The sequence below is a fragment of the Pygocentrus nattereri genome, chromosome 13, assembly GCF_015220715.1.
Source record: "Pygocentrus nattereri isolate fPygNat1 chromosome 13, fPygNat1.pri, whole genome shotgun sequence".
Lineage (NCBI taxonomy): Eukaryota > Metazoa > Chordata > Actinopteri > Characiformes > Serrasalmidae > Pygocentrus > Pygocentrus nattereri.
Genome location: NC_051223.1, coordinates 24425959 through 24442366, shown reverse-complemented (window position 1 = coordinate 24442366; position 16408 = coordinate 24425959). Strand labels below are relative to the sequence as shown.

The following is a 16408-nucleotide window of genomic DNA, read 5'->3' as shown; positions in this document are numbered from 1 at the left end:
ATACAGAACATCCTCCTACACATTTTCCACCTTACATAAACAACTATAAGTATAACTCACTATTTTATTCACTATAATTTTCAACCTGCCTGGCTTAAAATAGTTACAATGTAGCTCATCTCAATAGTGCAGCATCTTAAACTGGAAATTCAATGTAATGTAGCAGAAGTAAACTCTAATAATTTCACTAGGTTGAAAAGGATTTTTGCCAGTTTCCCATTGAGCTTTTCCAACTTCATAACAGCTGCTATGAAAAAACACATTTGTGGGCAGAACATAAATCAGTCAGTTCATAGTAATCATCTCAACAAAAAGTCTTAGGAATCATGAACTGAAATCTAAGCCTAGGGTTCAAGAGGTTATACTGCGTGAAGCTGTGCTCAGCTAATGTTTCATGTGCTTCACAGTGCTAGCCTTAGTTCATGTAGTGCTACGTGTGTGCTGTGCAGGCCTGTGCTACAGAGGTAACTGCTGCAGTGTGTACCATCTTTGCTTATGCTTCCATGAGGTGGGAAGCAGCCAGGCAGCACCAGGAAATAATTGCATGAACATTATCATACACAGCCACCTTAAAGACCCCCTCCCTTCAGTCTCCCCTACCCTGGGAGGAGTGTATGTGTGTGTATGTCTGTGCGTATGTGTTTGTATGTGTGGTGGGTGGAGGGCCTCCTGTTCAGTCATTTCTCCAACACACTCATTCAGTGTTATCTGAAAATCGCTTTCAAAGTGCTCCGCTCAGCACTTCCGCCCTCTCCAACGCCACTACAACCACATAATTGAAACTATCTGATTGGAAAGCTGCCAAGCAGGTAGATTACATCCGATTAGGGTGAAACCAGTGCTTCACTTAACGGGATTAGACTGAGATGCTTTATTTTTTTGTTCTTCTCCACACACTGCTCTCATCTATCTGTCTCTGAGGAAGAAGCAGTCAAACCCTCTTTGTCACCTGGGCGTCTGAGCTTCCAGGCTGCTCTAATAGATGCTGCAGCTGATTAGAGTGTAATGGTAAGCTGATGTGGGAGTTTACCTTTGCAAAAAAATGTGAGGTTAAGTGAGGTTGGCAAGGTTTCTACACCTACAAGACCATTAGAATCAACAGTACCAGGTGACACATGAAAGAAACCAAATGCTACACAGTTGCTGTCATACTGCTGCCTGTTCATGGATAATTATCATCAGGGCACCAAACTGGTTCAAAGGATGAAAACGAAAGCTGGAAATAAATAATGTTTAGCTAGGAACAAAACTGACACTGAAAATATAATCATCCTTAACTGTTCTGGAAGGTTTGTTTGAAATCTCTGCTATTTTCCCATTTTGTGTGGCTCACAACTTAACCAGAATTTGAACTAGCCTTATTTAGTGTGTCTTACCTCCCAAATGCATTATATACATACATTTGTGGTTTTATTCATTTTACATGCTGTGAGCATCTCAAGAGATTACTGTCAATGACCAAAGGGACCTTTCATTTAACCCTGCAGCTAATTGCTAACTGCCCAATCGTGTGACTGTAACTAAGCATATGAACTTTCAGAACTTTCCAATATACTGCAGTGTTGTGCATTATTTCGTGAATCAGATACACAATATGGCAAGAGCTTGGACAGTGGAGAGAAATGTGTCCATTTCTTAAACCCTACACACAAGATATGAGGTCTAGAATTAAACCGCAGAATTTCACATTACCGATTAAGACCATTTAAAAATATTACATGAATGTCTGTTCCAAGGTATGTAGCTAACCTAACTACCAATATAGCCATCCAATGAAGTCTTTCTTTGTTCATTTTAATGTTAGCTCATACAAACTGGATTTAGTACAGCACATAGTCAAAACAAGAGAAATTATGACTTATGAAACCATAAAAGAAAAAAACATTCCATTCCAATAGGCGATATATATATATATATATATATAGGCGATGCATTCCAATAGGCGATATCACTGTTTGCTAGCTACCTTGGCTAACGGTAGAAGTATTTAAAGCTACACTATGAAAGTTTTGGGGATTTTGAGACCTGCCAGAAATGTGCAATTTCACATAATACATATAGGAATATTTTCTAATGTCCTTTGGACCCTTTCCCTGAGAGGATGAATTGGATGCCTGTGAGAGTACTGCTAGAGAAGGATGTGTCTGCTGAGGATGTAAGTCAATTACTAAAGTGTTGATTTTGCATTTAAGATTTAAACATTGCGTCTGCCCTTTCTGAGCTTTATGTGACATTAATACATAAAGACATATGACACATCTGGAAAAACTACTATTTCAGACTTCACAGAGTGACTCATAGCAGCAGACGGACATCATTTCTTGGTGTTTTTATTTTCCTCCTGACTCAGTAATGCTACTTTCATTAACTTTAACAAATGAAATTCATACATAGTGCAGCTTTAACAGCTCCGTGGAGCATGTACATTAAATATTATCATTAACCCAACTGGAGCTGCACTTTTTTGACCATTTATAAAAATAGTATACAGTACAATTTTATACAGTGCTATACACAGTAAATACTATACAGCTTAGTACTATACAGCAAAGGAGTGGCGCTTAGTGAAGGGTCGATTCATGCATTAACCAATGTAAATTGATCTTATTATATCTAAATATTAGCACAGATTCACTCATTAGGATATATATGCTATCATAACAGCAACTAAAACTGCTGGCTTTTTTCAAACCTATTATTCATTCATATGTGACCTACCTACAGCCTATGACATAGTAACTTAAATACAAGTTTCACCATTTTATGACAGAAACCACAAACCAAAATTCTAAAATGTTGGTTCTGCTCAGATCAAATTTGACACTTTTAGCTTTCCTTCTGTCCTCCCAATTATCACAAAAATATACAGTAACACAAACATGGCTTCAGGTTTGTTAGGCCAGCAAATGATGACTGCATCCTTGTATGCGGTCAAAACATCATCACTGTCCTCTCCTACAGTTACCATATTAGAAAGTTTTGTTACGGCAATATGACACTTTTTCTTGGGTGAGGATCTACCTCTGTTCTGAAAAGATCTCCCTTGAGTTAGACCAGAGCAGCAGATTAGGCACACCTTCCACCTGAACCTAAAATAATCCTTCTCCTCTCCCTTCCTCTCCTCTCCTCTCCTCTCAGAGCCAAGCTGAGGATTACTGTGCCCAACCCCCAAAGCTCCATATCTCTACATACTTCCCAACCAAGCTGAATTAGAGAGACCCAAATAGGCATGTCTTTTTTTTTTTTTATATCACAACTTTAATCTTGATTTTTTTGGAGCCAAAATCCCCAGCAGTCCCTTCACACTCCCTCCTGATTTGAAGAAAAAAGTTTTTTTCTCTCTTTTTTGCTCTCTCACTCTTTCTTCATTCCAATCCATATGTCTTTCTCTCGCCCTCGCTTGCTCGCTCGCTCGCTCTCTCTGTCCCCCTTGCTTCCTCCCTCCCCCCGACACTCTGAGACTTTCATGTTAGGTTGTCTGAACTCAGCCTGTCAGATGGACCTCAGAAGTCTTGGCTTGGACATAGCAGAGGCTTGTAGAGGATGAATAAAAACTCGCCCAAAACAGGGCCTTTATTAAATCTAATGACCCTCGGGGAATTAAAACTCAGAAAGCGTCTAACGTTGGCTCTTTTCAGTCTGAATAATGTAAACATATTTGTTACAGTGGTCACTATAAGTGCTGATTTGGCTATTGTGAGGAGTGTGTGTGGGTGGGTGTATTTGTTAATCAAAGGTCTCTGGGAAAAGGAAAACAAAACAAAACAAAAAACATTTCCAGGCTTCAACCAAACAGGGACAACATACAACATACTCTGAGAACGTACGCACCAGAGATGCATGAAGAGATTGCAAATTGAGTCTCGAGTCTTTGGTAGAGAATTTTAGTTTAGTCTTGTTATTAGCTACAGGAATAGCTACACTACTGAGCTGGACTATGTTTTAGTGAAATGCAACTAGGCACACTGGAAAGTACAACAAATTTGCCACCATGCTTACATTAGCTTATAAAAGAAATATTCTGGATCTATTCCTCTGTGACCTTCCACACAGGTGCAACACAAATATCATTTGAAATTTATTACACACTCTAAATACTGTATCCTGAGTTGTGCACTATAGTTTCTTATAAGTTAAAATTGGATTTGGCCACTGTTCTGTAAACAACACTGTTCTTGTCCAACAATAGTTGCTATTAAAGAACATTTTGTGGGATAAGCACTGAGTATCCAGCATGTGAGTGTGAGTTGAGTCTTTAGTAGGGAATTTAACTTTTAATTTAGTCTTGTTATTAGCTGCAGGCATTGCACTGTATAAAAGTAAACCCATTCTAAAAACCTGTCAGGTTCGACATGGCTTCATTACCAAAAACCCTTCAGTTTAAAGGAAAGAAGTGAAGTAAATGTAGTAACATAAAGTAAATACAGGATTTAAAGGAAAGAGGTAAAATGACTTGAAATGGCTAGTCTTTTGATTATATGGCACATACACTAGCTGGCTAGAACTGTGTTAGGTCAAAACTATGTGCCAGCCAATAGTTTCAAATTGTTTTGCCTCTTTCTCTGAACAGTGCATTTTCTGCATATAGTGCTTCAATTCTGTTCATCTGACTGAAGGGCTTTCTATAATAAAAGGCTAGATATTTGAAGCTGTATGGAACCTCAGGCTATTGCAAGTATGTCGGAGAACTGCCTTGCAGTAATGACTGTGTGTGATTGTAGCAAAACAAAACAAACATATGTTGGGCTGGAAAAGAAAGCTTTTATTCTTTTACTGAACTTTCTTTTAGGATTCTTTTAGGATCGGAAGTCCTAATTTATTCAGATTTGTTTGTGTTGTTTTTACAGGCTGAATTTTTTGAGCGCAAGTCTTCAGTCCCAGTCAAGTCAACATGGAACTCGATGGTGACTTCAGTCTGCATTGTTGACTCATGTCCCCATCTCATCAAATACCTGCTGTTTTTTGGAGACTGACGTGAGTGATCCACAGACGTCCACACTTCAAACAGTTTCAAAGAATTTGGTAACTGGACAGCAGTGACCTGATGTCAGAGCACTAAAGCTCAATGAACATGTAGGCTCTGCGTTGAATGTGTCTGTTTGACAGTAACAACTCTAAACAGAGACTACTGGCCTGACCCAACACATTTTTACCTTTTTAATACACAGCATTTTTACTACTCTCAATATTTCTTACTTTATATCATTTCCATCCCTTACTTTTCTCCATTCATTCACTTAATCTTTAGCTTGTTTTTATCATTCTCAGATGCACACACACTGCTGATGGTGAATGAGCTCTAAATGAAATCTGAGAGCAAAGTGAAGTGATGACTGAGGAGAGCCTCTAAAATAATCATTCACACTAATCTGTAGTCACACTAATCTGTCAGATCACTGAGAGCAGAACTACCCTTCTGTTTCCTCACTTCCTCAGTTTCTTCAGAACAAAAAGACAACCTGACCTTTCAATGCTCCGCCCTTAAACACGTTTCTTTATAGTTAATGTTGCAAATTTGTACAAGCGTTGCAAAATGTTGTTTCTAAGTTGGCAATCAACAAATTTATCACCATGCTTACATTAGCTTGAATACATAGAGAAACAAAATCTTGATCTATTCCACCTTTTACATACATGCAATATATATATATATATATATATATATATATATATATATATATATATATATATATGAAACCAACCTCACAGCAATTGCTCTAAAACAATGCACTGGAGGTCAGAGCATTGATGGGTCCAGCAGGACAAGAATGATCTTTTTAGCTTCAGTCTAAAAAAAATAAATCAGGTAGCCCATACAAAAATTTCATTCAATGAATCAAAAAATGATAATATTGTTTGTTGTTTACTTCCTATTAGTGTCTCAAACAAGATCACTCCACCCAGTATTAACTAACATTAACCTAAATGTTTACATTAGATTATCTATACAAGATTGTGAAGGACCTGTTTAAATATGATTACCATGGATGAGATGCATTATGAATGAGAGGGAGATAAATAGATGTCAGGGCTGTTTGTGTACTCTTGATGGAAGTTAAGTAATGAGCTATGTTGTTACTTGATGTGGTGACAAGAGACTGTCATTGAAACAATGGTTCCTTTAATGTATTTATTTGATAGAATACAACTAGTTAATTCACTTGTTACTACATGTACATGAATCGATTCTTTTTAGGTTGAACTGAAAAAGATTTTAGGGGCCTCGTTGCCATAGGTCCCAGTGTAATTGTCCTCTCTAGGCTCCCCAGTATTGACACAACTGGATAGATAGATTTTTTAAAGGTTGATTTTGAAATGACCAACAACTCAGCTTGAGAGCCCTTCTTTGGTGCAAATGCAAGATCTGTGTGTAAAAAAGTTAGCTGTAAATGTGTAAATATACTCACTGGTATGCTGCTGGTCCCTGTGAGGGAGGGCGTGCTGCTGTCAGTGCCAGGTGGCTCACTGTGTGTCTGTGTGGGTGTGTAGATGGTGAGGGCAGCCGCGTGCTCCGGCACCGGGCTGGGCCCTGTGTACTCCTGCCCTGGGTGGGCATACTCGCCCGGCAGCCCGTTCTGGGGCGGGGGAGGGGGGTACTGGGCTGGAGCATACGGCTGAGCCATGGCCTCTGGAGGAGCTGGGGCCTCCTGGTTACCCTACAGAGAGAGAGAGAGAGAGAAAGAGAGAGAGAGAGGGAGAGAGAGGGAGAGGGAGAGAGACAGAGAGGGAGAGGGAGAGGGGAAGAGAGAGATTCATCAATTTTAGTTTGAGCATTTTCATGCTTTCATGTCAGCCCACATTCAGTGTAACCAAAGCCAACAGTACAGCAATAACATCAGAGTATCATGGGCAATGAGAAATGACAGGAGCAATCATGAGTCTGTCTGTCTGCACCCTAATATCACATGATAAAAGAAAATATAGGCTCTAATTTCATGATCATAATGATAGAATACCCTGCAGAACCCATCCCAGCAGTACCTGACAGCACGAGAAGTGGATATGCATGCTGCAGGCATTCACTACAGAGTACTGATCTTGATTAAAGAAACAGAAACAAACAGAAAACGGAGAGAGGAGTAACTGTTCCAGTGTCAATTCTACTAAGTTCATGAACCACAAACAACCTGTAGTCCCTCTGCACCCTGGTCATCCATGAATAATACAGTGCAAATTACAGTAGACTGTAAGCTGCGTATGATGTAATTTTGCTGTTTTATTTCCACGCTGGTGGTGTAAGGAGGCTGAATGCCTTTGTCTAGAGCCCACCCTATCCCTAACACCCAGAGCGCACTGGAACATTGTTTGATCATTATGAGCCAACAAACTTTATTTTGTACAACACACTGAGTGTGGCAGGAGTGAAGGGTCGCTAAATTGCTGTCTTGGTAAGCGCCATGCAGAAGATCAATTAACTGATAAATTTTTGATTATAACCTTTGATTTAAATTACAGGTTTCAGGAGCTGCTGTTTTCCTTTTACAGATGCACATCTTTTTGCAGCCCCCTTAATTTCATTCACTCTCCCTCCCTCCCTCCCTCTCTCTCTTTGTCTCTCTGTCTGTCTCGCTCTCTCTCTCATTTTTTCCATTTCTGTTTATTTATATAATGCTTTATTGATACAACTGTCATATGCAATTTTGCCAAAGCAACTCAAGGAGGTTCATGCATATTAATGCACAGGTAATCTTGTAATATATGTTAAAGATTACCTATGAATTGAAATGCATGTGTAGTGGGCAATGATTAAAGAATGACAGGAAGAAAAAATAAATAGATAAATAAGTAAGATTAAAAAATTAACAAATGAATAAACCATCTCCTTCCCTCTCTCTAAATGTTAGTATCTCCTCCTTTATTTAGCTTTAGTGAAGAGATACCTATCCTCACCCTTTCGCTCTCTCTCTTTCCCTCTGTGTGTTTCAGCATGTAAATGAGAGCGTCGTCTCTTTCTTCTCCTTCGTCTCTGCTGAAGTGGATGTAAATGAGAATCTTTTTCTGTCTTTTGCTCTCATTTGCTTTGAGTCAGAGAGATACACAATGTTTTCTCATCTTATCTAAGAACACTGCGATACACAAGCAGCTCATTTCCCGCTCAATGTCTGTTGGCTGTTTTTTCAGTTACCTTTTTTCCCCACTTCGTCATAGCCTGGGCCGTCTAATAAAAGGGTATCTTTAAGGGTTCTTCAGTGAATGCAATGACAATGCACAGAACCATGACAACTCAAAGCCATTTGAATGATGAAATTATTCATTGCAGTTAAAAAAAATGTTTGTTTTTTTTGGTAGCCGTTCTAATTATGCTGAAGTTGCCTTCACAATGTCATGATGGTCAGTTATTATATTCTACACATATTATAGTGTCTATGATAACAACCACAACAACAACAACTACTACTACTACCACTTCTTATTGTTGTTTTGTTGTTGCTGCTGTGGTCTCGTCATGATGGAGAACCTCTTAAATTGTTCTGTATAGCACTAAAATGGTTCTGCATTTGTTACAAATTTGTTTAGGTAAAAAAAGTGCTTCAAAGTAATGAGCATTGTCACAGTGCCAACCACTTTTGATTTTCTAAAGAACAATATTTGAAAAAGAGATTTGTGAGTGTTAAGAAAACTTTTAAATTTAAAGAACCCACACATAAAGGTTCTAGTGGTTTGTCGTAAATTAGTGTAGTACCTTCTTCATACCTTTGAAAGGTTTTTCGCCCTCACAAATCTGCTTTTCAAAGGTGGTAAATCTAAATCTAGTTCTCTAAAGAACCATGCATTGATGGTCCTCTAGGTCAGTGGTTCTCAGACCAGACCTCCAGATATTTTTGCTCAATCCAAAATTGCAAACAAAAAATGACGCAAAAATATGGACTGGCTAGGGCTCCCTGAAGACTGATTTGAGAACCACTGCTTTAAAGAACCAAAAAGTGGTTCTTATAATGCATCACACAAAGGACCCTTTCTGGCATCTTTATTTTTAAGACTGTTTTTATTGAGAGTGTGTGTATTTGCTGACAGATGAGGGCTAATTTCTATGGTAGAGCACCCCTACATGTGAGTGTGCATGTTTACGTGTCTGTTTGTCTACGTGTGCTGACAGATGAGGGCTAGTCTCCAGGGCAGAGTGCTGCTGTCAGCACAGGTGCAGTCGGGTCATCAGTACATGCGCCATGTGTGGGTACACACACATACACACACACACACACACACACACACACACACCTTGCAGCCACAGAAAAGCTGCTTGTCTGGAGGGACTATCAAGATATTAATCTAATACAAATAGGTGGAGACTGGTGCTTGCCCTCTTGCTCAGCTGATGGCAAAGACAGGCAATAACATGGCTTCTAACCCGGCACTGATACATCACTTCAATAGGCCAGAGGCACTCCTAATTAATTAACCTCATTGATGAGCTAAAAATGCCAGGCATGCTTTCTGAATCACCACCGGGTCACAAACTATTCCCCGCTGTAGCACAACAATTAACAGGTACAGTGGGCAGATGGTAAAAGAATATATCCCAAAATAGCCACACACATTACTCATTACATCACTGGAGAGATTATAGAGCTGAAATCCGGCACAATGACTGCAAGAGACCTCATTCTCATTAAGAGATAATGGGCAATGAACAAAAAAGTGGTAAAGGGAAAACTCTGCAGAATTTTATCTCCTACTTTCGGCTCTGTCCATAACCCATTACACAGAGCTGGTGGAGAGAAAGCCAGTGGAAACAGAGAGGGCTCTTTTTACCCCCACCCCTTTTGCTTGATTGTTATTAACCTTTTTTCACTGACTAAGCAGCATTAGGCGGCAGCAGTGGGCTGCAGCAATGGGCCAGAGAGGGCTGCAGTTTAATTGGAGTGGGGAGAATTGCATTAATGTAAATGTAGTGGAAACAATGAGAGGCCTGGCCATTGACATGTTGGCAAACAAATGAGTCTGTCCTCTCAATTAGGGGCAATGCTCCATTATCCAAATGAAAAATGCACTGGTCCATGACTGACCGCACGATGGACAGGCGTGCAGTGAAAGAGAGAGAGAGAGAGAGAGAGAGAGACTCAGAGGTCAGAAGAATAGCTAAACACTATATTCTCAAAAATGAAAGGCCCCTAAATAGTTCTTGTTTCAGAAGTATGGCTCTAAGAAAAACATTTAATTGACGTTTGATGTCAATAACCAACCAGGAAACTTTCAAAGGATATTTGTGTGTTCCCTGGTTGGTTATGGAACCAAAAGTGGTTTTCCTATAGTGTTGCTCCAAAGAACACTTCTGGGCACCTTCAATTTTAAGCGTATGCTCGTTTTTCTTCCTCTTCCTTTACCCTCACTGAAATCTTTGATCATTGCTCTACACCCTCTCCACCACAATCTGAAGCAGCTGTGGAACTGGTGTGTCTACATTTTATTCAATGAAGGTGTGCTCATGTCACTATTGTGTCCCAATGGGGACCAATCTGAGGTGCAGAAGCAGAATTTCAACAAGACTGCAGATGTTCTATTGATCTGATATGCGAGCATGCCTTTCTCTTTCTGTCTGTCTGTCTGTCTGTCTGTCTGTCTGCATGTCCATCTATCCATCCATCTACTGTTATCTTATCTTTGGTCTTGTTCCCTCCTTTCCTTTCTCTTTCTCTTTTCATGTTGCACCTCCAACGCTGTGTCTCGCTCTCTCCGTGGTGGTGTCAAAAAGAGAAAAAGAGCCCATAGCCTGAGGAAGGTATTGTAATTCACTGAAACATTGAGCAGTATTGATGCACTTCCCTGCCTCAAAGCGCCAGTAGGGGAGAGGGCTGTCCAGGCGGTCTGAAAAACAGCACATAAAGCCAGGCAGAGAGGGCGGGATTGCGGCCCTACTAGGGCTCTGAGAGGAAAGGGGTGGGGGTGGTGGTGGTTCACATTGCCCATAAAGTCTGCAGAAAATGTCTGCTGCTCAACATTACGTTATTATTGCTCAGTGTGTTGACTCCATCCCATGAAATATTCAGAGAGGTAAATGGAGGCACAAGCAGCATTTTCCGAAGTCAAACTAAGCGCAAGAGGGCTGCTTTCTTTGCATCAGGTGGGCAGTGCACTTCCATCATACATAGTAACATATCTTTGCTGTTTTTGTCTTTTTTTGCCTTGGTCTTGCACCTGCAAACCTTGTAATGTACTCGCTCATTCTTCCCCAGCACTACCACCAACCGCGCTGTGTGTAGTAGGTTCTATTTCCACCTAAGCTGACCTACGATTTTCCATTTACTCTTTCCATTTGTTTTTCAAAAGGTTAAAAGAGAGTGACCTGGGAAAGCTGATGCCTGATTACTTCCCATTAGTCCAGCATGTGGTCACTGAGAGCCTGCGTGATGGCCTGAACCCATAACTCCACCACAATCAGAGTACAGGCCACTGGAACAGAATGCAATGGACCTGTCCATCATATGAGTGGACAGAGAGTGGCTGCACTGTGGGCTTGTGGAAGAGTGGAAAGATGAGAAGGAGAGGGATGAGAGAAGAGGGCTGCTGTGACTTGCTTGAAGTAATCTTGCCTGGAGTATTGTAATGTGCAGCAAAGGCCTCGGTGGTCTTCAGAACTGGGGCACTGTTTCCAAATGTGGTGCTGAAAAGAGCTCAGAACCATGGACATCTCATATGTTGTACAGAGTAGAGAATAATAATATATAACAGACAATTGGTTCAGCCATACTTTGTCCAAAAATGGATTTCTGGACAAATACTGACAAAAATCATACTTAACCAAACAGACTGTAGCGCACAGCTTACCTTTCATCAAAACATTTAAATGTACAACTCGTGACTGATTTCCACATTGTTAGGATAGATTGGATGTACCTTTTTGGGTGTGTAATCGGGGAGAGGTTAGCAAGGTGGCAAATTCTTGTTACTGCTGTTTAGTGTCAATTAGCTACAACAAAGCAATCCAGCTCAGCAGCACAGCATTTTAAGCTGGACACTGAACATACAGGGCAGTGGCTGGGAACCTGGTCCTTAGGGATCCCAAACTAGTCCACATTTTTACTCTATCCTGATGTGTGGTGAGTAGTGATGAAGTAAAAACATGGACCATCTGGGGGCCCAAAGAGAGACTAGGGAACCACTTATATAATCAATCAAAATAAACAAACTGAAGTCCAATTTATGTCTTTTGTCAAAAACTGTGTGAGTGTGATTTCTCATTAGGTTGAATGAGATTTTTACAGATGTTCTGCGAAGGTTGTCCAATCACTCACTAAAAACGCATGCATGTGTGAGCAGAACATGGACTGTCAACTCCCCTGCCAAGATAAATATCTTTTCATTCACTAAACACACAATTATGCAGAATATACAGAGTTTGGATACTAGTGCCCACTAGTTTATGATTTGTAGTCCACAACACCTGTAACACTGACACACCAAACCCTCAGTGAACAATCTTTACAAATACTACAGTGTGATGTGGTTTGAAATGGCAGCCAAAATAAATTCTCTATATACTATATCTCAGTTTTCATTTAATAAGGTGAGACTGAGAAGCTATCAGCCCCAGAGCTCCCTCAGCTAAATAAAACACAACAAGAAACAGGAGGAGGGAGGGAAAAAAATTCTCCTGCCTAGAGGTCTTTTTATTTCTGATAAACTTAAATCAGCAACTGATATTTAATACAGCCCTCCACTGCTTCAATTTTAATTCACTTAGTGCTCTTTCCACATAGTTCTGCAGGACCAGCCTCTGACAGTTTATAAATGTGGACGAGAGGCAGCCAGAGAGGGAGGGAGGGAGGCAGGGAGAGAGGGGGGGGGAGTGAAAGAGAGAGATGAAAGAAGGGAGAGCAGAGAGGATCTCCATCACAGTGACTGAAGTCATGCCACAGTAAAACCATCCCCAGATCCTTGTCAACAAATTGCGCTGGTAAATGATTTCTCCGATGAGCTAAATCGTATTATCTGTCCCTCCCCTCTCCCCTCTCCCTCCTCCCCTGCTCGACTGAAGCAGGGCCAAGTGGCCCGGTGAATGCACAGTAAATGAGTTTATTTCCCTTAAGATGGGGGAGAGGAGCAGAGCGGACCAAGCAAGACGTTATGACGAACATTTAACTCTTCACATGCAAGACTGTAACAGATCTTTGCGGGCCAGATAGTGCTGTACTAAAATTCAACATCACAATATCTTCCAAATATATCGTGGTGTCCTGGTATTGAATGAGGCTTAAGTTTGCATTAATGAAATGATTGTACCTTCACTTCCTGAGTACTGCTACTCTGTGCTGATGTCTTACACACCTGAATTGCATTGTATGTCCAAAATGTTAGTAGGCACCTGCTTATCCACCATTTGCTCTGTAAACAAATGTATTAATCAGAGTTTGTTCCTCTTTGCCGCAGTAACAGCGAGTACTTTTCTGAGGAGGCTACATATTTGAACGTTGCTGTGAGGATTTGATTGCTTTCAGCCACAAGAGCATAAGTGAGGTCAGGTACTGATATGGGATGATTAGTTCTGGATTACAAACATCACTCCAACTCATCCTGAAGGTACTGGATGGTGTTCTATCACTGTAGAGAACACAGTTTCATGCTCCACAACCTAAAGCCGGAGAGCTTTATACCCTAACTGAGCAGTGAGCATGGTTACCTTAGGCTCATGTGTAGCTGGTCCAGAGCATCCCATACTACGGGAAATGCTTTCTCTTGATTTCAGTACAAACTGGACATGTCAGCAATGGGTGCAACGTAAAGTAGTTGAATTCATGAATTAGACGGCATGTCTAGATACCGGGCATACAGTGTAGTTTGTTGTGATCTGAATATTTTGTTTTGTCTTCTTCTCTTAAAATTACACTAAATGAAACCTTATATATTTGTACTAGTGTTGCAACCAAAAAAACAGAATGCTGTCATAATAATGCTTGTTATCGATCAACAAATCCCAATAAAAACTCGCCTGTTGTATAACAGTATAGACAGCAGGAGAGACATTATTCTGCACCATGTGCTCCCAATCTCATGCTTTTTTGCGCATAATCAGCAAAAGTAACAGCGTCTCTTTGGATGAGCAGATGTCAGTACAGTGTGAATGTCCTTTAGCCAAACACCAGAGAGATCCAACGTGAATTCCTAAGGAGAGAAGAGTGAGTATGCACGGCGTGGCACGTTAAGTTTGAGATGTTTCGCGAGTGAGTTTGACAGGCGTGTAAGTGACTGTCACAGAGCCAGTGGTGATAGAAAGCCTGCCTCATGCACTATAGCATTAACCTCACCATATCAATGCCTTTACATTCACCTCTGACTGATCTGTAGTCATACACGGGCACACTTCAGTGGACTGAGTCATATTTGTTAGCTATTGGTGGGAGGAACAAATTGCTTCCTGTGAGTATTAAAAAAAAATAATACAATTAATTAATCTGAATTTAACTGGGGCGAGGTCCCATAGTCTGGAATGTTTACTGCATGAGAGAGGGTCCCTGTATAATAATTTAATAGCACACACACAATCCTGGCAGCCCTGTATCACTGCCAGAGCTGTAAGACTGCTTCCAGAGGGGTGGGCTGGAGGTGGGGGGGGCTCATCTGCGTGTGTGTGTGTGTTGGGAGAGTGAGGTGCGGTCGGGGCCAGCCGTTATCGATCCTCTCTCAGCGGAGCGCTTCCATAGCCGCAGGCCGTGCACCACGCCTCCGGACTGATTACTGAGAAGCACTCTGCTGGCGCAAATTGGATTGAAACACCCCTCCCAACCGTACTTAGGAAATCATTTCCAAGGCTGGGCTCTTTCTCTTCTTCCAGCTGCCAAGCTAAGGGCCCTCCCCATGCCCCCGAGTGCTATGGGCAAAGACAGCGTGGGCGTGAGTGTGTGTGTGTGTGTGTGTGTGTGTGTGCATGTAATGGAACCTGCAGCCTGGAGACTACACTCTCACTCTAAAATGTAGACCAATCACATATGTGACATGGACCCATGACCGTGTTCCCCTTCTTGCTTGAGAGGGGTAGGGCTTGACCAATATATCAGCTGATAATACTGGCCGATAATAAAATTTACTAGGGATTTATTGGTATTGATAAAAAGTAACACATTCTTCGCTATGCAATTCTTCTACAGTCTGGGGCAGTGGTGGGCTGGAGGTTAGGGATCCAGCCTTGTGACCGGAAGGTCACCGGTTCGATCCCCAGAGCCGACAGCACATGACTGAGGTGTCCTTGAGCAAGACACCTAACCCCCAACTGCTCCCCCGGGCGCTGCGGATTGGGCTGCCCACTGCTCCGGGCAAGTGTGCTCACTGCCGCCTAGTGTGTGTGTGCTCACTAGTGTGTATGAGGTGTTTCACTTCACGAATGGGTTAAATGCGGAGGTGAAATTTCCCCGTTGTGTGACTAATAAGGGTCACTTAAACTTACTGTAAAATAAATTTACGCACAGAGAGGCTGAATCCATAGTAAACACACTCATAAGACCACAGATTTATTTATAATAACCTGAAATCATTTCCTTTTTGGTAATGATAAATATGGTGGAAAAAACATAATGCAAGCTATAGCAATGAAAATTTGCATCTTGCTGCCTTGAATCAAAATCTAGTAGAATCGCAAGGTGCCTGGAGACTCCCACCTCTATGAAAATCCCACAGATAAAGCACCAATATTTAGTGATTTGCTTTATATCGTAACTAATAGGAACCACTGTTAGGAGGAAATGATACTGTTTCATGTTTCAACAACAAATTTTCTGTAAACTAAATGTGAGTTTGTGAGTTTCTGCAGATTGAGATTTGAAGAAATGAGACAATTATGAACCAACAATTCAGCTTTAGCAGTATTTAACAACAGCTGACAATCACATCCGTGAGGATAGCAATGTTTAACTACAACTGCTGTCTACCTAACTTCTGAACATAATGGTAAATTATATCATATGATCATGGGTCAGTATCTTGTGCACAAAGGGTTGGTGTGATTGCAGATTTTCATTCAAATCAAGCAGAGGCTGACCTGAATCCACTTGTTTATTCAGCTAGTCTCCTTCTTCAAACACGTATTAGTTATATGAGTGTAGCTCCTGCTTGGTTGGCATACAAAACCTGAAGTAACATCAGCCTGTGACCCCTGTGCATGATGTTAACAGTTATAGCTCATTTAAAATTGATATCTGTTGCAAAGTTCATATCGGTGTGGTCCTAGTATGAAGCTCTTTCATTTTAACTCTTGAAATTAAGGTTTGACCCCTTTAAACCAATGTTTTTGCACACATACACCAGCAACACACTCCAGCTCCTGCTCTCCTGAAGCATGTATGTAATATTGTGTAAGACCCTCAGTGGTGTGTCTGTGTCACTTGTGAAGAATACACTGACAAAATGGCTGTGTGATGGGTTAGATTTAGCAGTAGTGGCAGTGGCACAGCTGCTGTGGGCTCCAATGGCAGATGCA

General features: G+C 41.1%; 1 protein-coding gene across 5 annotated transcripts in view; it reads right to left on the bottom strand.

Annotated features, from left to right (window-relative positions):
- rbfox3a (RNA binding fox-1 homolog 3a) overlaps positions 1 to 16408 on the bottom strand; it is a 511986-nt gene that overhangs the window by 62734 nt on the left and 432844 nt on the right. For all 5 annotated transcript variants that reach the window (XM_037544449.1, XM_037544451.1, XM_037544452.1 and 2 more), the window contains one exon: positions 6408 to 6656. In XM_037544449.1, coding sequence (XP_037400346.1) covers positions 6408 to 6656 — 249 coding nt within the window. The remainder of the gene's footprint in view (positions 1 to 6407; positions 6657 to 16408) is intronic.